The 22963-nt window shown below is 35.7% G+C and overlaps 1 protein-coding gene across 11 annotated transcripts in view; it reads left to right on the top strand.

Moving 5' to 3' along the window:
* The window catches only part of PUM2 (pumilio RNA binding family member 2), a 97756-nt gene that overhangs the window by 39595 nt on the left and 35198 nt on the right, over positions 1-22963 (top strand). For 10 of the 11 annotated variants that reach the window (XM_043469292.1, XM_043469296.1, XM_043469291.1 and 7 more), the window contains 5 exons: positions 1015-1285; positions 1529-1622; positions 10398-10523; positions 13448-13590; positions 15075-15204. In XM_043469292.1, the coding sequence (XP_043325227.1) occupies positions 1015-1285; positions 1529-1622; positions 10398-10523; positions 13448-13590; positions 15075-15204 (764 nt within the window). The remainder of the gene's footprint in view (positions 1-1014; positions 1286-1528; positions 1623-10397; positions 10524-13447; positions 13591-15074; positions 15205-22963) is intronic. The other variant, XM_043469299.1, reaches the window with a different exon arrangement.

A 22963-nucleotide genomic window follows, 5' to 3' on the forward strand; every position in this document is an offset into this window, starting at 1 on the left:
AAATTATTTCCACAGAAGGAAGGGGACTGTTAATAAGGATCACTTATGTCCAGAAATTAAGTGAAAATAGTTTAGACTGTAAAGGATGTTGATAAAAAGAGAAGAGTCGGTGCTTAAAATTTAGTGTTTAATAAATTTCTTCAGAAAATTAAGACTAATCAGTAGAGAAAGTTGCTCTTTGTATATAAAATTATACTTTTCATTGATGTGCATGCTTAATTTTTGATAAATATTCATTTTTATTTATTTCTGATGATTTAAACTGAAACAATTTGGTATGATAAAGATAGTTTTGGGAGAGCTCATAGAGGGTTTTTACAAATAGTCTTTTTGTTTTTGTTATTATAGAAGTACAGTGTCACCTCTGTCTCAAGGAAACTGGGACCTGGGTGTTGAAATGATTTACTCAGAATATTGTTTTTTAGAGTCAAGAGTCAGCTTTCTGTCTTGGTTCACTGCCCTTTTCTTTTGTATTCTGTATTATACAGTCTTCAGTTGTGAAGGCCATATGATTCTTTCTGGCCGTTTTTTTTTCCCCCCCGCCCTGAAGTATTAGGCAAGATGTTAGGACAGCTATGCTGGTAGACAGGATGGGAGTATGGTGGGTAGGTTTTGGTTTCAAGTCTTCTCTTATTTGTTGCATGGCAGTCTGCTCTTCATACCTACTGCTCATTTTGTCTGTGATTTGAGACAAAAATTTTGAGTACCCTAAGCCTAAATCGTGATATTGGACAATTTCCTTATCTGTAAAATTGAGTTATATCTTTATGCTATTAAAATTGGGGGCAGTTGTCACTAATAATATTTAAAAAATGAAACCATGTCAGCTTTTAAGTGTAAGCTGGATTAAACAGAAAAAAGAAGAAAAGTGATAAAGAGGAATGCTTAGTGACCTAGGGTCCCTAATTTGCCTTTTGTGTTTTACCACCATCTGTTTTCCATGATTTTCCTACTTTATGATTTCACCTTTTGACATACTTGTTACTTTTACTCATTTCTGTTTTCTTTACACAGTCGTACTCCTGGAAGTCGTCAAGCCTCTCCAACTGAAGTAGTTGAGCGCCTAGGCCCCAATACTAATCCTCCAGAAGGATTGGGGCCTCTTCCTAATCCTACAACTAACAAACCACTTGTTGAAGAATTTTCAAATCCTGAAACTCAGAATCTGGATGCCATGGAACAAGTTGGTCTGGATTCCTTACAGTTTGACTATCCTGGTAATCAGGTACCAATGGACTCCTCAGGAGCTACTGTAGGCCTTTTTGACTACAATTCCCAGCAGCAGGTAAAGAATACTCCTCCTTTAGCGATGTTCCTCTTAGCTAGTAGTAGTATAGCCTGAAGTGCTGTGAGATGTTCACATAAATAATAGGGGTATTTTTAAACCCTTTAATGTTTTATTGAATAAAATGTCCTTATAGTTGAGAAAGTGATTAAAATATGTATTTGTAATATTCCATTCTTAGCTTTCTGAACAAAAATGAAATGCTGTGAGACTAATCTCTGTACTCAATACTTTCCTTAATAGCTCTTTCAGAGGACTAATGCACTAACAGTTCAGCAGTTAACTGCAGCTCAGCAGCAGCAGTATGCATTAGCCACAGCTCAGCAGCCACACATAGGTGAGTCTTTGTAAGTTACTGTTCTCATTACAGTGTTAGAAAGTCTTGTGTTAAAGTGTTTAGATCTTATTTAATGGTGTTATTTCATTACTTTCTGAAACATCTCATTGAGATAAAACAGTAGTAGATTACATGGCAAGAGTATAGATTAGGAAAGAACAGTTTGGCGTTTATTTTACTTGTATTCTTGGTGAAATAAAAATCTATAACTTGATGAAAGCTGTCAGCACATAAGTTTTGTTCTTAGTGTGAAGTGGAGAGCATTAAACACTTGGAAATTCAAGCATTGTTTTGGGTGTTCATATCAAGTCAGAGTGTTTGTTTTTGAAATGGGTTGGAAGTAAGAATCACAAGACAATTTCTTTAAATTTTTTCTTCCTTCCTTCATTAAGCTATTTAGCCTTTGAGCTTTATAGTAAAGACTATAATTATGTGAAATACTATGATTACATATGTCTTATTGGTAGAGTTCAGGCATTAGTACCTGTTTTTCTGTTGAGGTGTTTGTTTGTTTTTTTTTTTAACTTATTTTGAAATAATTACTGATTCACATGAGGTTGCAAGGAGAGTACACAGATTCCCCACCTAGTTTTCCCTAAATGACTACATGTTAACATAATTATAGTATAGTACCACAGCCGTTGGTAAATGTGTGTGTATAGATGTGTGTCATTTTATCATGTGTATAGATTCATGGGAACCATTCTTACACCTGATTTTGGCCGACCTTGATTTCTTTCCACTCTCAACATCAGGATGTTTGGGGACCGGGGATGAGATAAACTAAGTTAGTTCTATTCCCTTAACTTTGTTTTGTTTTGGGTCAATCCAAGAAGTCTTTCCAGGTCCAAAATTTTATTTTTGGTTTTAATCAAAGGTGACCACATGTTTCTAGATGACTTCTAATAGCAGCATGCACTCTGGACCTGTTTTTTTACACTTTCCCCTAGCCTTCTTTATCCCTGTATATAATGCGGCTTCACTCATTGTTGGAAACATTGATTCCTGTCTACTTGTGGGCCATTACAACACTTGTTATTTCTTGACACTTCATTGTATGATTTGTATGTGGTAGGCTGGGATACCTATTATTGCTCTTCCTTTTGGTAGTTTCAAATTTTCAGCTCTTGCCTTTTCTTTCGTATGAGCTTTAAAATCCTCTTATTTACTTCCATATGCATGTGTGCTCAGTGTCCGACTCTCTGTGATCCCATGGACTGTAGCCCACCAGGCTCCTCTGTCCATGGAATTCTCCAGGCAAGAATACTGGAGTGGGTTGCCATTTCCTCCTCCAGGGTATCATCCCGACCCAAGGATCAAATCCATGTCTCCTACATTGGCAGGTGGATTTTTTACCACCGAGCCATCTGGGAAGCCCCTGTTTACTTTCAGATCAGGTTAAAATCTTAAATTAACTTATGAAAAGTAACATTTTTATGACTAAGTATTCTTCCAGAACCTAGTGTGTCTTTAATTTTGTTAAAGTTTGCTTTTGTGGTGTTTGAGTGCTTTAAAGTTTTTCTCATATAAGTTTGCATATTTTTCAATAGGTTTGTTCTTTGGTATTTTATCTTTTGCTATCATTGTAAATGACTTCCTGGCTTTCATTATATCTTTAAACTGGTATCTGTGAAGAAAGCTCTTGATTAGTGTTTATTAAATTTTATTAATGCTATTTTCTAATAATTGACTCAGTCCTGTGCTCTTAGAATTTAAAAGAATTGCATATAATATTGAGCTCTTTTAATTTGCTAATTTTTTAAGGATTTTTTATCAATATATAAATGAATTTAGCCTGTGTGTGTATGCATTTTTTTGTTAGATTTTGATATCAATATACTTGCTTCCTAAAAATAGTTTAAAAGTGTTTCTTTTTTTTAATGCCTTGGAGTATTTTCAATTACATTTGACCTTGTAAAAGATTTGGCATAAGTTAGAACTTCTTTGTGAAACTAGGGAAACTATGCAAATAAATCTGAAAACTTGAATAGAATGGAAATTTCTAAGAAAGTATAACTTAACAAAATGGATCCCATCTTTGTTCCATTGTTAAATAGAGAAGAGTTGATCATTAGTCCTTTTATCCAGGTTTGCTGAGTCATCTCTTAGCTGGCTGATAGTTCATTTAGATTCAGTTCAGTTCAGTCGCTCAGTCGTGTCCGACTCTTTGTGACCCCATGGACTGTAGCATGTCAGTGCTCCCTGTCCATCACCAACTCCTGGAATTTACTCAGACTCATATGCATTGAGTCGGTGATGCCATCCAACCATCTCATCCGCTCTCATCCCTTTCTCCTCCTGCTTTCAGTCTTTCCCAGCATCAGTGTCTTTTCCAGTGAGTCAGTTCTTTGCATCAAGTGGCCAAAATATTGGAGCTTCAGCTTCAGCATCAGTCCTTCCAATGAGTATTCAGGACTGATTTCCTTTAAGATTGACTGGTTTGATCTCCCTGCAGTCCAAGGGACTCTCTTGAGTCCAAGAGTCCTCCAGCTCCACAGTTCAAAAGCATCGATTCTTCTGCACTCAGCTTTCTTTATAGTCCATTCTGTCGTTTTTGAGATTGCCTCCAAGTACTGCATTTCGGACTCTTTTTTTGCTGACTATGATGACTACTCCATTTCTTCCAAGAGATTGTTGCCCACAGTAGTAGATATAATGGTCATCTGAGTTAAATTTACCCATTCCAGTCCATTTTAGTTCACTGATTCCTAAATTGTCTATGTTTACTCTTGCCATCTCCTGTTTGACCACTTCCAATTTACCTTGATTCATGGACCTAACATTGCAGGTTCCTATGCAGTATTGCTCTTTACAGCATTGGACTTTACTTTCATCACCAGTCACATCCACAACTAGGTATTGTTTTTGCTTTGGCTCCGTCTCTTCATTCTTTCTGGAGTTATTTCTCCACTGGATCTCCAATAGCATATTGGGCACCTACTGACCTGGGGAGTTCATCTTTCAGTGTCCTCTTTTTGCCTTTTCATAATGTTCATGGGGTTCTCAAGGCAAGAATACTGAAGTGGTTTGCTATTCCCTTCTCCAGTGTACCACATTTTGTGAGAACTCTCTACCATGACATTGTACCAATAGAAATATGTGCTCCATAGAATTTAAAATTCTCTAGTAGCCACATTTTAAAAAGTAAAAAGAAATACGTGAAATTAGTTTGAATAATATTTTATTTATCCCATTATACTTAAAATATCTCAAATGTAATCAATATAAAACTTAGTAATAAATTCTCTTTTTTATATAGTCTTTGAAATTAAGTGTGCTATATATGGCAGTAACTACCATAGCAGACAGTGCATGTTCTAGAATGGAGTTTGACAAACTTTTTCTATAAAGTCCCAGATAACAAATATTTTAAATTTTGCCTGCCATATTTTTTCCATCACAACTACTCAACCTTCCTCTTATAGAGCAAAGCAGCCGTAGACAGTACCTAAACGAGTACAACTGTGTTCTCTTCAACTTTACTGTGGGCACTGTTACTTGAATTTTGTATAATTTTCATTTGTTACAAATTACTATTTTCAACCATTTAAAAATGTTTAAATCATTCTTAGCTAATTTATACAAAAATAGGTAGTAGGCTAAAACTTGGCCCATGGACTGGACCAGAAAGAGGTGATAGATATAGTATATTTTATGTTTTAAAATGTACATCTACACTCAAAAGAGGGAGAGAAAGAGAAGAGAAAAAGATGGGGTTGTTTTGATGGCTGAAGAGTTTCTGCAGGGTAGGAAATTGAGATGTGATCCATAGGAATAAACTGGAAATAAACTATGAGGCCTGCAGAGGGCTGCAAGAGGGATAAATAAAATGGCCTGCTCATCCCAGGACTGGGGTTGAGAGGGTTAGATCCCCAAACCACTAATAAAGACTTGATTTGGAGACTTCACCCTACAGTGTGTATTTGTCAATTGGGATGGATAAATGTAAGAGAATCTCTCATATAAGATAGTATCTAAAACAGAAATTACAATGCAAACAACAATAGTTTATACCCATGATACAGAAATAAGAGAACTTTAAAGTTCTGAAAAGAATTTTTAAGTGTTTATTTAGAATATTAAGAGATAAAGGACATAAGTCATCAAAGATCAGAGGTCTTAAAACATCAAAATGATGTGAAAACAAACCATTTCCGAACCTTGTAAATAAAAACACATGGGGTGGACTGCATAATTAACTAGCTATCACCTAGGAGGAAATAGACCATAAGATAAAACTTAGGAAATCTCTCAGAACACTGAAAAGTTACACATAGTAATCAGGATGTGGGATGGAGTAGGGAGTAACTAAACTAGTGCAAGGCTTTTTCTGAAGGCTTGAATAAATGGGGACACATGCCCTTTGGGGGAAACTCAGTACCTTAAAGATGTCAATTCTCCTTAAATTGTGAATTTAATATATTGATTAGAATCCCAACAGGACCTTTTTTTTTTTTTTTAAACTTAAAACTTTGCTTTTGATGTTTATCTCAGAAAAGTGAAACCAGGAAGTTAATAGAACACTAAAGTAAGAGATGGACTTAGCCATATTTCAAAGTAATTATTATCTTCAGTGGTTAAAACATTGTGGCACTGGCTTAGAAATATATAACTAGACCAGTAAACAAGAATACTCTGAAGTGAGGGTGTGTGTGTGTTTGGGGGGTGGTGGTAGTGTGATTTTTAACCTTAACATTGCAAATTAATTAGAGTATCTTTGGAGAATGACTTGGAGATAATTGGGTCATATTCCGATGGATAAGAATTTTAATGAAAAAATAGAAGTATAAAAGATTTGATAAAGTTTGTCTCTTTGATAGCCAAAGAACCATAGATTAAAACCAACTAATTTTAATACTTTATTTTACTTCTAACATTGTCAACTTTAAAAAAATTCAATAATACCCTATTTCACCTGAGTGTAGGTGGCATTCTCGTATACTCATGGCAGTAGTGTAAATTGGTAAAACTTTACTGGAGGGTAATCTGGACAGGCGGATGGAGATTAAATATATATGTTTCTCCATTTAAGTGAATTTTCATAAGGATATGATGATAATGTATACTTAAAGAATAATAGCATTATTAATAGCAAAAAGTGAATCATCTGTGTATCTGTAGTAGACTAGTTAAATCACATGCCTTTTATGTAGTGGGATCCAGAACTCTGCAGCTATAAATATTACTAGGAGATTCCCCGGCAGTCTAGTGGTTAGGATGCACACTTTCACTGCCGAGGCCCAGAGTTTAATCCCTGGTTGTGGGAAATAAAGATCCTGCAAGCCAGGTGGCATGCAGCAGCCCCCTACACACACCACCAAAAAAATTAAAATGAATAGGTGTCCCTTGACATGGAAAGGGATCTGTGTTTAACTGGCAAGTGAGAAAAGCATATTAAAGTACCATTTTACCCTATAATATAAAACTTATCAGTGTGTTTATATATATATATTTATTTAAAAATTTAGAAGGACATGTATTTATACATATGCACATATAAACATAGATTCAAACACATGTATGTGTATACATGCAAACATGCAGTTATGTGTACACACACATAATAGGCTTCCCTTGTGGCTCAGCAATAAAGAATCTGCCTGCAGTGCAGGAGATGCAGGTTCAATCCCTAGGTAGGTGAAGATCCCCCGGAGAAGGAAATGGCAACCCACTGCAGTATTCTTGCCGGGGCAATCCATGGACAGAGGAGCTTAGCGGACTACAGTCGTGGGATCACAGAAGAGTCAAACATGACTTAGTGACTAAACAACAACAGGAACACACACAAGCATATGGCTTGAGATCTCATATGTTGTAAATATTTCTAAGTGAATCATGTGAGCTTAAAATAAGTTTTCCCTTTTTTGGCAGAAGTTTCAGTATATATACATTGTGCTAAGTTGCTTTCAGTCACTCTTTGTGACCTGATGAACCATAGGTCACCAGGCTCCTCTGTCTGTGGGATTTTCAGGCAAGAATGCTGGAGTGGGTCGCCATTCCCTCTTCCAGGGGATCTTCCCAACCCAGGGATCAAACCCACATCTCCTACAGTTCCTGCATTGGCAGGCGGGTTCTATACCACTGGCACCACCTGGGAAGCCCTAATATATCCATTAGGTCAAACTAATTCCTTCTTTTTCAAATATTTGAAACCTTCCTGCTTTTTGTCGGCTTTGTAGTATAAATATGGAGAGAGCTATATTAAAATCATTTCTGAAGTCAAAAAAGAAAATTGAGAAGACTATAAACTAATGGTCAGTAAAGGTTACATGAGGACTTTGGCTTTCCACTTTTTATACTTAAATATTTTGAGTTCTTAAAAGCAGTCTTTTTTAGTAATAAAAATATAGAATATAAAGTTAGGTCCTGACTTTTCAATTTGTAGTTAATAGGAGTAGAACATGTATATCAAAACATCTTTATTCTTGTCGTGATCATCAAAAAAGCAAGAGAGTTCCAGAAAACATCTATTTCTGCTTTATTGACTATGCCAAAGCCTTTGAATGTGTTGATCACAATAAACTGTGATAAATAAAATTCTGAAAGAGATGGGAATACCAGACCACCTGACCTGCCTCTTGAGAAACCTATATGCAGGTCAGGAAGCAACAGTTAGAACTGGACATGGAACAACAGACTGGTTCCAAATAAGAAAAGGAGTACGTCAAGACTGTATATTGTCATCCTGCTTATTTAACTTAAATGCAGAGTACATCATGAGAAACGCTGGGCTGGAGGAAGCACAAACTGGAATCAAGATTGCCGGGAAAAATATTAGTAATCTCAGATATGCAAATGACATCACCTTATGGCAGAAAGTGAAGAAGAACTAAAGGGCCTCTTGATGAAAGTGAAAGAGGAGAGTGAAAAAGCTGGCTTAAAACTCAACATTCAGAAAACTATGATCATGGCATCTGATCCCATCACTGCATGGCAAATAGATGGTGAAACAGTGTCGGATGGGGAAGCAGTGGAAACAGTGGCTGACTTTATTTTTCTGGGCTCCAAAATCACTGCAGATGGTGATTGCAGCCATGAAATTAAAAGACGCTTACTCCTTAGAAGGAAAGTTATGACCAACCTAGACAGCATATTAAAAAGCAGAGACATCACTTTGTCAACAAAGGTCCATCTAGTCAAGGCTATATGGTTTTTCCAGTGGTCATGTATGGATGTGAGAGTTGGACTATAAAGAAAGCTGAGCTCAGAAGAATTGATGCTTTTGAACTGTGGTGTTGGAGAAGACTCTTGAGAGTCCCTTGGACTGCAAGGAGATCCAACCAGTCCATCCTGAAGGAGATCAGCCTTGGGTGTTCATTGGAAGGACTGATGTTGAAGCTGAAACTCCAATACTTTGGCCACCTGATGCGAAGAGCTGACTCATTTGAAAAGACCCTGATGCTGGGAGGGATTGAGGGCAGGAGGAGAAGGGGACGACAGAGGATGAGATGGTTGGATGGCATTGCCCACTCAGTGCACATGGGTTTGGGTGGACTCTGGGAGTTGGTGATGGACAGGGAGGCCTGGCATGCTGCAGTTCACGGGGTCACAAAGAGTCGTACATGACTGAGTGACTAAACTGAACTGAGCTGAATCACAGTAGAGACACTAGAGGGAAATCTCGAAAGCCTTTGATGTAGGGCATAACTAAGAATGCAACTTTGAGCAAATGATTTTTTAAATAGTGCAGGGATTTAATTGAACCCTCTGTTTTATTCAAATGGCCATGTGTTGCCTGGCCATGAAATCAGTATTGTAGGTTGTGGCCATTATTTCTTAAAATTGGCAATTTACTTTAGAGTGCATTGAAATTTCATAAGGGTAAACTTTTTTTGAGATTTTTGTTTGTGGCATTTGCGTGTGTGGATGGTAGGTCCATGTGAAATAATATTTTACGTTGTGCGTCACAGTCCAGAAACATGAAAACCACTGTAATATAGTAATCATAAAAGTTATTTTATGTCCACTTGCTTTTTATGCCTATATCCATCCCCCACCATCTTTTCAACTTGAGCCTTTTTGAGCTCCTTTAACTTTAAACATGTTCTCTTTAGCTATTTCCTACCTTGTACTTTTCACATTTACTTTCCAGAAGAGGAAATTCTAGCATAAATCTTCCTTAGCCTCCTTTACCAAATCTATATTGGCATACATTAGACTCAGAAGTGGATTTAATTCTCCTGCTTAAAACTCACTGTTTTTCTTTTACTTTCAGAGTAAAGTCCCAACTGCTTAACATGACCCAGGAAACTCTTCATGAGTCTTCATTCTGATTATGGCTCCAGTTTTATCTTACTACAACTCCATACCATCCTACCAAAAGCTCCTTTGATATCCTGTCTCTCTGTGCTCATAGCACTTACACTGTATTCTACTTGTTTTTCTGACTAGATTGTGATTTGTGAGGGCAGATCATATCTGTCCTCCTCAGTGTTGAATGCCTAGCTCATAGTTGACCTAATAAAGATTGCATGAAAAACCACTATTGAACAATAGTAATTCTAGCTCTAAACATTTATTGTGTGCCTGTTATGTGCTAGTACTATACAATCATTTATATTTAATTTGAACAGAATTTACCGGTTATATACCTGTTGCATACATGAAGAACCCCAGAACCAGTTTGTGTTACATGCTCAAGGTCACTTAGGTAATAAGAGTTAGAATCATTATATACTCTCTCCTCCCCAACCCCAATTTCAGAGTGGAATTTTTTTTTCCTAATGAAGAAAATCACGCATATGTTTTTATTATTTCTCTCTCTTTCAAATATAGCTGGTGTATTTTCGGCAGGCCTTGCTCCAGCTGCGTTTGTGCCAAATCCATATATTATCAGTGCTGCTCCTCCAGGGACTGATCCATACACTGCGGCAGGGTTGGCTGCAGCAGCTACATTAGCAGGTAACTCACTGTTCATACTTGTTGCTTGTTCTGGATTTAGTTTTAATTTGGGGGTAAGCTTTACTTTTGTCTATTGGGGCAATTTAAAGTTCTAGGGAAAACTGAAACATATCCAGAGTGAAATGAAGTTTCCAAAGTTAGTTTATTTTTCAACTGTAACGCTACAGGAGAAAACCTAAGTCTGATAACTCTTTTCCTCCTGGGCATAGTTGGTTTACGTTTTAGTTTCATAGTTTTCAAAACGCTTACATTAGCAAATCTTTATTCTTGTAACTGATCCCATTTACCCACAGAGACAATGCAGATAAAGTTACTTCTCAGAAAATAAGCTGGACACTCACAGGCGTCTCTATCGCAGCTACCCCCAGGTCAGGAATAGTAAATACCCAGGTCAGGAATAGGACAAGGTAAAGAGGTTCAGTCTTGAGTGAATGAGTATCTAAAAAGTAAAGTTTAATTAGCAATATTAGAATAAACAGGCAAGCTGAGGGATGAAAAGGTGGGATTGAGTTGGAAAGAATATATTAGTAAATGTCAAAGCCTGATAACTGCCACTCAAAATCTGGACTAAAAAGCAAAAGTACACAGTGTCATGTGTCAATTGTATTCCACTAAAGCTGAAAAAAAAATTTTTTTAAACCAAATTGTATTTCCTATTTAAGTAAGGAAGACTTGTGTACTGGTTTGGCACAATATTATTGAGCAAAGTGATTTGTTGTCTAGGGTTTAGAGGGAGAATTTGTTTTACATTGAGTCAGTTATAGAGACAGGAATGAATTAGCCTTAAGCATGATTTATGTTGGTTACCAAGACAGGAGCAGGGAGATATAAACCATGGAAGTGTGTTTCCTTGGTTGAGGCTGCTGATTGACAAGCTTTTCATAACTTGAAGCTATCAGTGATAAATTCACTGAATTAACACTGATCAATTAATGTTATATCTGCTTTTGGTAGTTATTTATTATGCCTGCAGAACAGGTATTTTTTTCTTAGGCATTTATGGGTTTCTTAGGTATCTGTGGACCTTTTTTTAATACACAAGAATTTTAAGACGTGGGGAAAAAATGTTAATTTCAAATTCCTGCTGGATCCCTTAGTTAGCCAACTGAAACTAACCTGTCACAATGAGTACTTTTGGTGTAGATCTGCCTGTGATTCCATAAGGATGTGAGCTTTCCTGGTACCATTTAACTGAATGTTAATATGTAAAGTGCTGGTGTATCTTAAGTACAGAGAATCATTAATCTGTGAATCTGTGGAACCTGAAAGAAGCAATTTAAGTGATCATTAGTTTCAAGATAAGGATTCTTGGCATTCTGGACTTACTTAGACTTTCTGAGATCAGCACTGTCCAGTAGAAATAGAACGTGAGCCAGATAATGTAACTTAGTTTTTTTTTTCCCTAGTAACCATATTATAAAAATAAAAAACATGAACTTAATTTCAGTGATCTGTTTGGTTTAACTATTGATTATTGATAGTTTTTATAGATAAGTACTTTTTTATTGATAGTTTTTATTGGTAGGTACTTTTTTTTTTAATGCTAAGTCTTCAAAATCCCCGTAGTAAGTATGTATTACATACTTAGAACACATCTCAGCTCAGGCTATTCAACTTTCAACTGTGTAGCCACAGGTGACTTCTGACTACTTTTGGACAGAGAAGTTCTAGCTGGATGTCTGATTCTTTTGTTTTGTTGTGACAGTGTATCCTTTCTTCATAAATCCTTTTCTTACGTTTTAAGAGTCTTTATTGTACATTTTGCTTAAACTGTCTTTGAATTTTTTTTTTTAAGCTTTTCATGTTAGCAGTTCAGTTACACCAGGCTTTATTTTCTTCTAAAACAAAGTGAAACCAAGAGTTTGACTTTGTAAAATACACGTTAGATACACTAATAGGTAATGCTTCCCTCGTAGCTGAGTTGGTAAAGAATCTGCCTCCAATGCAGGAGACCCAGATTCAGTTCCAGTCCATGGGGTCGCAAGAGTTGGACACGACTTAGCGACTAAACCACCACCACCACCACCAGATACACTAAAACCATATCAGTGGAATTTAGGACATGTTTGTTTTATCAGCCAGGAAACATGACATGTTAATTATTAATTTAATGGCAAGTCTTATTTTGTGTGATACTACGTACTGACCAGAAATTAAGTTTTATCTTGAATAAACTAGATAGAGCAAGAATTTACTGTTTTTCCTGGGTTGCTTTCTCATGTCTTTGTCCCTTTATGATTATATAATATAGTTCATTCTTGTCTTAACTTACTGGTTCCAGTTTCCTAATCACATAAGCACTGACGTTTCATTTGTTTTTATGTGATTTTCAATTGCTTTCTGAGAGTTGAAACTGATTTTGTTTCAGATATGAAAAATATTTTAAAATTCTGTTTGCAAATAAAATATACTGTTAGCAAGCTTAGTACCAAAATGTTCCCTAATTTTATGTTATATTTTACAAATTAAAAGCCAAAAATGTTTTCAGTTAAAAAAATTCCTTTTTCAAAAGAGTGATGAATTGAATATAGGAAATCTTTATGTTGTCTAATGTTCCTATTTGCCAGTGTCAAGTGCATAAACTAGCATTCAATAGCTGTTGAAAAGGTGATTAAGTGTTCTGTCAGTTCATTTGTCCCTCTTGAGTTTAGTTTCATATCTTTTCATTAATACCACCTCTTTTCATTAATGTCACCTCTGAATACTTTCTTTTTTTAATAATCCATGCCTCAGTAGGCTTTGTCTCTAGTAGAATTGGGAAAGGGGAAAGCAATTCCATGTGGATATAGGATTGTAAGGACATCTACTCTAAGTCTAATGCGCTGTTCCTTTCTTTATGATCTAATGGTAACTGACCAACCTTATTCTATAAAATGTAGTGACTTTTTTTAAATTTTTTTGGGGGGGTGGGATGTGGGGTTTAGGTCCGGCAGTGGTTCCACCTCAGTATTATGGTGTTCCGTGGGGGGTGTATCCAGCCAATTTATTTCAGCAGCAAGCTGCAGCTGCCGCAAACAACACAGCAAATCAACAAGCAGCATCACAAGCTCAGCCTGGACAGCAACAGGTATAGGCTTGCCTTCATTAAATAATATCTAAAGAATCTTTGAAGTTGTATGAGCCCCTTGCATTCAAGATCTGTGTTTTTTCTGTTTATTTTTCCCAGTGTGTTTAGCATAGTACCTATCATAAAGTTGATACACAAGTATTATGGGGTTTTTTTCCCCCTCTAGTTATAATTATATGAGTTTTAATATTTAGTTTATTCCACTTCTGCATTTCCATTTTTGAAACTGTCTTGAAATCTCTTAACAGTTTTTAATTTTTTCTTCACTTTTTTTTTCCACTTCTTGAAGTGTACTCACAGTGTTTCTATTAAAGTGATTGTCAGTTCATTTTCTTCTGGGTATTTAAATTACTATTTTAAATATTAACTTAATATATTTCTGACCAGAAAAAGGAGGTTACTAGGTTCTTTGTTTTTAAGCAAGGAAAGATGAAATATTTTCAGTAAAGGTTAGATTTAATTTCTTAAAAACAGAAAATGTTTATCTTGAAGATTTTGTTCCCAGTTTCCGCTTTCCTGAAGCTATTTTTGTAAATAAATGTCAAAGTAAAATTCTGATAAAAGTGCCAGAATGCTGGTTGTCAAATTTATCATACTTATACCAAAGAAGCAGCTTAATGACAAGTACAGTGTTTGTTACTTGGCAGTTGAATTTTCTTTTTAAACTATGTTGATGTTCTGTTAAAGCTGTCCTTTGACTCAGTCCTTATAGATTATACCACAGCACCATTTAATACTTTTAAAATCTGTCTTCTTCGGCTAAACAAATAAATCACATTTCCTAAACATTACCCATACTTGTGGCATGATGCTTGCTTCCGTGGTTGGACTTGAGATTAATCCCCCTTGTCCTGAACTGTTGAAGTATTTACCTTTGTGAAATTAATGTGTATCATGGTTGTGTTTTATCACTGTAAGAAGAGCTGTGTATTATGAAGTAGTAAAGTTTGACCGTTCTTAAGAGTTTTCACATTTTTTGATGAAATCTTTGTTCCTTTTTTCACCCTAAGATTTTACAGTAATGAGCAGCTTTTTGCTCACTTTATTAAAGCTTCTAAATTCTAAAAACTGGTTAAATTTGAAGTTTTCACTCTGCATCACAATCTTGTAAGAGACTAATTGAATCGTCATTTAACTTATAGTTTTCAGTCTTAGAAAATTACAAAATTTAAACTTTTTTCTTCATCTAAACTTTTGCCCTTTCTCCCCAAATATCTCTCTCATTTTAATGCTACTTTGGTAAGTTAAAGAGCACAAATACTAGAAATAATTTTTTGTGAAGACCTTATAAAATCTCCATGTTGCTTAATAGATTATGTTCTTGAATTACATAATTTGTACTTTTTAATGGTAAACTGACATTTCTTTGAATGTAAATATGTTCAAAGAATACCCAAAGGCTTTCTGCAATATAAAGTTGTCCAAGATAAATTAATTTGTTATTTTCTAATATCGTTTCTAAGGAAATCATTTGTCCTTTGTAGGTTCTCCGTGCTGGGGCAGGTCAGCGCCCTCTTACTCCCAATCAGGGCCAGCAAGGGCAGCAAGCTGAATCACTTGCAGCAGCAAATCCAACTTTGGCTTTTGGTCAGGGTCTTGCTACCGGCATGCCAGGTATATAGTTGGTTGATTGTGGAAATTTGGATAGATTTAAAAGGTTTAAAGTAGATTGTCACACCGAGGAGTGAGAAAAATTAACACACCTTAAAATCCTACACTGCAATAAATTATTTAGAATTCAGGTGCCAATAGGTGAAATCAGTATCTTTTGTGAGACTTAATGACAGGGATGACAAATGTACATTAGAATTCTCAAAAACATTTTTTATTAGTCTGTTTATAGTGTGAATCATAGCATCTTTCTAATGGAGCATAGCTCAGAATTCTTAATGCAGTGCTTTAAGAAATGAAACCATTTGTTAGCATGTAAGACAAAACCTATTTGCCATTCCTGCCTTACAAGGTTAGTCATTTAATTAGTTAATGTTGAGAAATGTACAAACATTTTCCACTTAGGACTTAGTTCAGCTTTATTTAGTACATTTATAGTATTTTAATCTATTGATATTTAAAACCTAATGGCATCAGTATTTAGTAAATTTTCTGCCCATTGCTGCAGTACAACTTTTAGAAAAGACCAGCAAAATACATTTTTTGTGAAGTTAATTTGTGTGGAAATTACTACTTTAATAGTGAAAGATGGAAGGTATTTTTCTTAAGCTAATAAAGTGGCACTTGTTATGTTTTTAAAGTGAAATTTAAAGGTTACATTTGAATGTCTGTAGATAATGCATCACCTCCTGTTCTATTCCTTCATATCTCTGCACTCCTAAAGACCCACTTTTAAGCATGCTGTTTTTTTACATTTAGTTTAAGAGTACTCCTTTAACTGTGTAGAGTACAGCTGACCCTTGAACAGCCACCGGTTTGAACTGTGTGGGTCCACTTGTACTTGAATCTTTCTCAGTAAAGATGTACTATAGCACTACAATCTGTGGTTGATTCAGTCCTGCAGGTGCAGAAGAGTGGGTGTGGAGGGCTGACTGTAAAGTTAAATGCAGATTTTTAGTTGCACAGAGGGTCAGTGCCCCTAATACCTGTGCTGTTCAAGAGTCAACTGTACTTATTAATGAAATACATGTTCCAGTTTCATTTAATTGTGCTATAGATGAATTTTCTCTTCAGATCATGTAGGAGATGTATTTAATGCATTGGAGAAGGTCCTGACTTACATGATTCGACGGTTTTTTAATATGCTGCTAAGTATTTCTTTATATTGTTTTGAGGAATTCTGTATCAATTACATTCATTCTGTTCTCTCTGAAATTCTAAGGTCAGAATTTACCGTCTTGTTTAGCCTACTGAATGAAAAAGGATGTTAATACTGTCTCTGAAGTACAAATGATAGTAGAACAGGGCTATTCTCATTATTTTCCTTTTTTACCCCAGCTACATCTTGCTTCATGGAAGCTACTGTCCCAGAGCTGCTGTAGATTAGAGACCTGGCAAAAGCAGCTCTTTGTGAAATGGACTGTGAAGCTGAAATTACAGGCACGTGTAGGGATGGAACAAAGCTAAAAAGAACTGAACTGGGAGTTTATGAAAGCCCCTGCTAAGACTGTTCTGGGTCCCTCTTGTTTCTTAGCTGTAAATAGGAAAGGGAGAAGAGTCACAGAGTACCATAGTCCTGCCTTACCAGATTCTAAGTAGGACTGTGATTTAACAGAATGCTTCTGGCCTGTGTATATTTGCTACTCCCTTTTGCTGTTGCTAATTTTTTTTAGACTTTTGATGCTGGTCCTATTATTTACTTCCTATAAATGCCTTTGCTCCTGTTCCTCATGTTCAGCTCATGTTCTTGTTGACTTAAAAAAAATCAAGGTATTTTGCTATTAATTTTATCAACTTTACCAATTTTATTAACTTTATCAACAAATAATATCAACTTTGCTATTAATTTTATCAAGTTAATTTTATCAACTTTTATATTAATTTTATCAAAGTTGATAAATTTATCTTCTCAAAATTTATCTTTATGTTCACTTCCGTTCTATAAGAAAGCACTTTTTTGTTTTGTTTTGTTCACCAGTGAACTCTTATGTTGGTAATCCTAACAGAAAACCACATTTTTACAGTATATTTGTCTATAAAAAATTGACTATCTTTGGAGTGATGAGAAATTTAAAAGCAGGTAAAACTTTTAGGAAGAAATCAGGTTATTTTACCTAATCTTCTGAGCCACAACATTTAGTTCCTTTATGACTATAAATGTAAACATCACTCTCATAAAAAGGGCTTTTCTAGAATTAATATTGTTGTTCCTAAGTGATGTGTTGATTGTTTATATCATTCTCTCACTATGAAACTTTTCTGTCTTCTGTACTTCATTCTGCCCAGAACCATGATGAAATAATTCTCCTTTATTCAAATAGTTACATAGTTATAAAATTTTATGTGCTAATAGAGGAGCTTGCTTAAGAAAATTGGTGTTTGTTTCTTCAAATCTCATAGAATTCTTAGCTTTTCCACATTCTGTGTTTCACTTCTCATCCATTAAATCCCTATTCCTTGTACTATGTTGGTTATAGACTTTCAGTCCTTCTGCATGACTGTATATGCTATCCATTGTTTCTTAGTCTTACATTTTCAGTCTTTCTCCCTCTGCCACCTCCTTTTCTGTAACCACTGTGATACTAGTCTGCCTCTTCATCGTAAAAAACTTTATCTCTTGTGCTCCCCTCTTACTCTGTTGATCCCTTTCAGAACTTACATATCTGACACTGCTTTTTTAAGCCCCGCCTCCACGATTCTTTTTCAGTAGTTCTAACGTAACTCAGTGCCAGAGTATGACTTCCTCTCTCCATCCTAGTTTTTCTTCATTCTTCAATTCTTGATTGTATGTCTAACTTTGTGAAACTCCTCTCCCCTACGTTTGTGTGATATTTTACTCTCCTGGCTTTCCCATCTTTCTCATTGCTTTTTGTCAGTCTCCCTTTCCTCTGTATATCAATTAAACGTAAATGACAGTCTAGTCTAGTGACTATAGATGCTTTTGGAGTCAGATCTGCCATGTTACTCTGCCACTTGATTGTGTGACCTTGACCAGTTCGCTTTCCTCTTTGAACCTCAGTTTCTGTATTGGAAAAATAGAGATGCTTTATATACTTCCTGTGGGAGAATCTTAACTGGTTTCACTTTTCACCTGTCATTCCTGTGCCAGTACACCAAGTGAGTTTACATCTGCATCTTGTATTCTTTTCTGAACACGTAACACATTACTACCTTTGTACAAAATATTACCATGTGTATGTTCCTGCTGTTCCTTAAACTGAAAATTTCCCAAAATGAACTCACTTCTCCCAAATTTGCTTATCTTACTATTTACCCTATTTCACTATTAACTTCCTTCTCTTCTTGAGCTAGAAATTTTTTACTTCATCCTCAGAGTCATCTTTAAGTCTTAATTTCTTCTATGCCCACATTCAATGACTTGCCAATTCTTGGTTATTCTATCTCATGTTCACTTCTTTTCATCTCAGCTATTCTTGTTCGGCCTCTCCTATGTCCTCCCACTAACTCTGTAAGCCTCTAGTCTCTTCAGTTTATTTCATCTTTTTATTCTTTTGGTTACCTTTCAAAATTACTAACCAAAATTCCAGGTTAGTTTATACCATTCTGGTTGCTAACATTTCCATTAATTGAGCTCCAAACTACCTTTTAAACTCATCAACAGTATCCTGGTTCTATACTTCAACATATTAGACCACAGACTGTTCCACAAACATTCTTTTATGCTTTTAGCTCTAGCCAACAATTTTCCTTTAGCATACCTTTTTATAAATTTTAAGCAAAATTAGGATATATAGTTTTACATTTTCCTTTTTAAAGCCTTGCTTTATACTTGTGATTAACTTTCTTTTTCATCTTTTAATATGATCCTTTTCATGAAGCCTTTCTGAATCTTTCCCAGTGCTTGTTCATGAATAATTATTCCTTCTGGGACTTCCCTAGTGGTCCAGTGATTTCAGGCTCAAGTGTTTCCAATGCAGGGGGCATGGATTTGACCCCTGGTTGGGGAACTAAAATCCTGCCTGCCATGCGGCATGGCCAAAAAAAGAAACAAAATAATAGTCATTTCTGCTTTTGTCATTCTTGTGGCACATAACTTGCTCCTTTCTTTAGTACTTCTGTCTGCCTTGTGTTTCATTTAGCTGTTTGTGATTTGTTAATTATTTTAGCATGTTTGGAGGTGGGAAGTGTCTTAAAATTAAAGTGAAAGAGTTACATATTTCTTCCTAAGGGAAGTTATTTGATCAATGTCAGGTCTGCAAAGTGGCACTTTAGGATTAAGAATACAGTATGTTACCTTCTCTATGAATTGTGTAATTCTTCAGTGTGAGGAGTGTCTTTTTTAGTGTCTTGTGTTTTATCAAGCTCTTTAAGTAACAAAGATAATATAATAGAAATTAGAAACTTTTGAACTGATTGATTATGAAAATGCTGCATATTTAAACTTGCTTACTACACCTAAAAACAAAACATAAAAGAGGAGTATATTATGCCTTTTCTTTTTAATTGAAATATAGTGGATTTACAGTGTTGTTAGTTTCAGATGTACAGCAGAGTGATTCAGTTATATGTGTATATTCCTTTTCAGATTCTTAAAGGCTATCACAAAATAATATAGTTTTCTGTGCAACACAGTTGGTCCTTGTTAGTTATCTTTTTTGTATGCGGTGTATATGTTAATCTGAAACTCCTCTGTTCCCTCCTTTCCCTTTTGTAACTGTAAGTTTGTTCTCTGTGTCTGTGGATCTGTTTTTGTTTTGTACATAAATTCACTTGTATCTTTTTTTTTTTTTTAAGATTCCTTGTCTTTCTCTATCTGGCTTACTTCACTTAGTATGATAATCTCTAGGTCCATCCATGTTTTTGCAAATGGCTGGAGTATAGAGGCTTGAATACATACATTAGAAAATAAGTTTCTATCTGGGAACCGTAAAATGAAGAAAATAAATTCTAAGAATTAAAGAAGGAAATGAAATAATAAAGATTGAAACTGATGTAGATGAAATAGATGACAAATATACAATTTAAAAGGTCAAGTTATCCCAAAAGTTGCTTTTTTAAAAAGACTAATGAAATTGATAAACCTCTTAGAGATTCATCAAAAAAAAAAAAATGATAGAGAAGACATAAATAACCAATATCAGAAAAAGTGACTAATCATAACAGGATATTAGGTATCAATCTCATGTTAGGAAATTGGAAATTGTAGACAAAATAGACAAATAATGAGAAAAATATTATCAAACAGATTCAGTGATACATAGAAAATGTAAAGTTCGTTACTGTTAAGTCAATTGAGTAATCAAGAAGTCTTACAAGAAAATTCCAGGCTAACACAACTTTTTTGGTGAGTGATACCAGGCATTCAAGAAAGAAGTAGTTTCTAAATTTTAAAGCTCCAGAGACCAGAAGAACACTGGCCTCCCCTTGCCATTTTATGGCACTGGCTTAGTCTTGGTAGTGAAACCTACAGATGTGCAGAAAAGGAACTATCAGCTAATCAGACTTACGAACATGGGTTTAGAAGTCCTGAAATACTCGCAAACCAGATCTAGCAATATAAAGCAGGCTGATACATCATGAACAAGTTGGATTTTATCCCAAGAATGCAAGATGAGCATTAATAACTCACACAGTATAATTTTCCACATTAAATGATTAAGAGATACAAATCATAAGAATTTCTCAAAAGATGCAGAACATTATAATAAATTTACATATTGACTTACAGATATGAATCAGAAGATTTAATATGCTGGGAAGTCAAAGAGAATTAAACAACCCACCCCACCTCCAAAGGATGACAGACTTCCTGTTTATACTCAGTATTTGAAAGTTTTCCATCTAGGATTGGGAAAAAGACAAGGAGTTCTGCTAACGATACTTCTCTTAAATGTTGTATTAGAGATCCTAGCCAGTGCTATATAACATGAGAGAAATTTGAATAAAATGAAAAAGCTCTGTAAAGAGAGAAATAATTGTCATTTGCAGAAAATATGATTATAGTAACTGAATCTGCAGATAAAATATTAGAATTAATGTTTTTGCTACGGTTTTCAGATGTAAAAATCAAGCATAAAATCTTTATTGTCAGCCAACAGCTTTTTTTTTTTTTTTTTGGTCAAGTTAGTTCCCCACCAGGGATTGAACCAGGCCCACAGCATTGAAAACACAAGTCCTAAACAGTGGACAGCCAGGGAACTCCCAACACTATAATGTTTTAAAATGTAAAATTTGAAGATTATTTACAGTAGTAAGTACCTAGGAATAAGTCTTAAAAAGTGTACAGTTTCTTTGGGAAAACAGCTTTGTTTAGACATTAAGTTCAGTTGAGTTCAGTCGCCCAGTCGTGTCTGACTCTTTGCGACCCCATGGACTGCAGCACGCCGGGCTTCCCTGTCCATCACCAACTCCTGGAGCTTCCGTTGAGTTGGTGATGCCATCCAGCCATCTATCTCATCCTCTGTCGTCAGTTCTTTGCATCAGGTAGCCAAAGTATTGGAGTTGCAGCTTCAGCATCAGTCCTTCCAATGAATATTCAGTACTGATTTCCTTTAGGATGGACTGGCTGGATCTCCTTGCTGTCCAAGGGATTCTTAAGAGTCTTCTCCAATACCACAGTTCAACAGCATCAATTCTTTGGCACTTAGCTTTCTTTATAGTCCAACTCTCCTATCTGTACATGACTCTTGGATAAACCATGGCTTTGACTAAGATGGACCTTTGTTGGCAAAGTAATGTCTCTGCCTTTTAATATGCTGTCTAGGTTGGTCATAACTTGCCTTACAAGAAGCAAGTGTCTTTTAGTTGCATGGCTGCAGTCACCATCTGCAGTGATTTTGGAGTCCAAAAAAATAAAGTCTGTCACTATTTCCATTGTTTCCCCATCTATTTGCCGTGAAGTAATGGGACCAGATGCCATGATCTTAGTTTTCTGAATGATGAGTTTTAAGCCAGCTTTTTCACTCTCCTCTTTCACTTTCATCAAGAGGCTCTTTAGTAGTTCTTCACTTTCTGCCGTAAGGGTGGTGTCATCTGTGTATCTGAGGTTATTGATATTTCTCCCGGCAGTCTTGGTTCCAACTTGAGCCTCATCCAGCCTGGCATTTTGCATGATGTACTCTGTTTCTAAGTTAAATAAGCAGGGTGACAGTATACAGCCTTGACGTACTCTTTGCCAGTTTGGAACCAGTCCATTATTCCATATCCAGTTCTAACTGTTGTTTCTTGACCTCCATACAGATTTCTCAGGAGAAGTTTCTCTTGAAGAATTTTCCACAGTTTATTGTGATCCACACAGGTTTTGGCGTAGTCAGTAAAGCAGAAGTAGATGTTTTTCTGGAACTCTCTTGCTTTTTAGATGATCCAGCAGATGTTGGCAATTTGATCTCTGACCCTTTTGCGTTTTCTAAATCCAGCTTGAATATCTGGAAGTTCATGGTTCACATACTGTTGAAGGATGGCTTGGAGAATTTTGAGCATTACTTTGCTAGTGTGTACAATGAGCACAATTGTGCAGTAGTTTGAACATTGTTCAGCATTGCCCTTCTTTGGGACTGGAATGAAAACACATTTTCCAGTCCTCTGGCCACTTCTGAGATTTCCAAATTTGCTGGCATATCAAGTGCAGCACTTTCACAGCATCATCTTTTTAGGATTTGAAATAGCTCAATTGGAATTCCGTCACCTCCACTAGCTTTGTTCAAGGAGACCTAAATGCCATTGGGCAACTCAATGTTTTAAACATACCAACTCGTCCCATATTAACCTGTAGTTTCAATGCATTTCCAATCAGAACCCAGTG

The sequence above is a fragment of the Cervus canadensis genome, chromosome 5 (genome assembly GCF_019320065.1).
Source record: "Cervus canadensis isolate Bull #8, Minnesota chromosome 5, ASM1932006v1, whole genome shotgun sequence".
Taxonomy (NCBI): domain Eukaryota; kingdom Metazoa; phylum Chordata; class Mammalia; order Artiodactyla; family Cervidae; genus Cervus; species Cervus canadensis.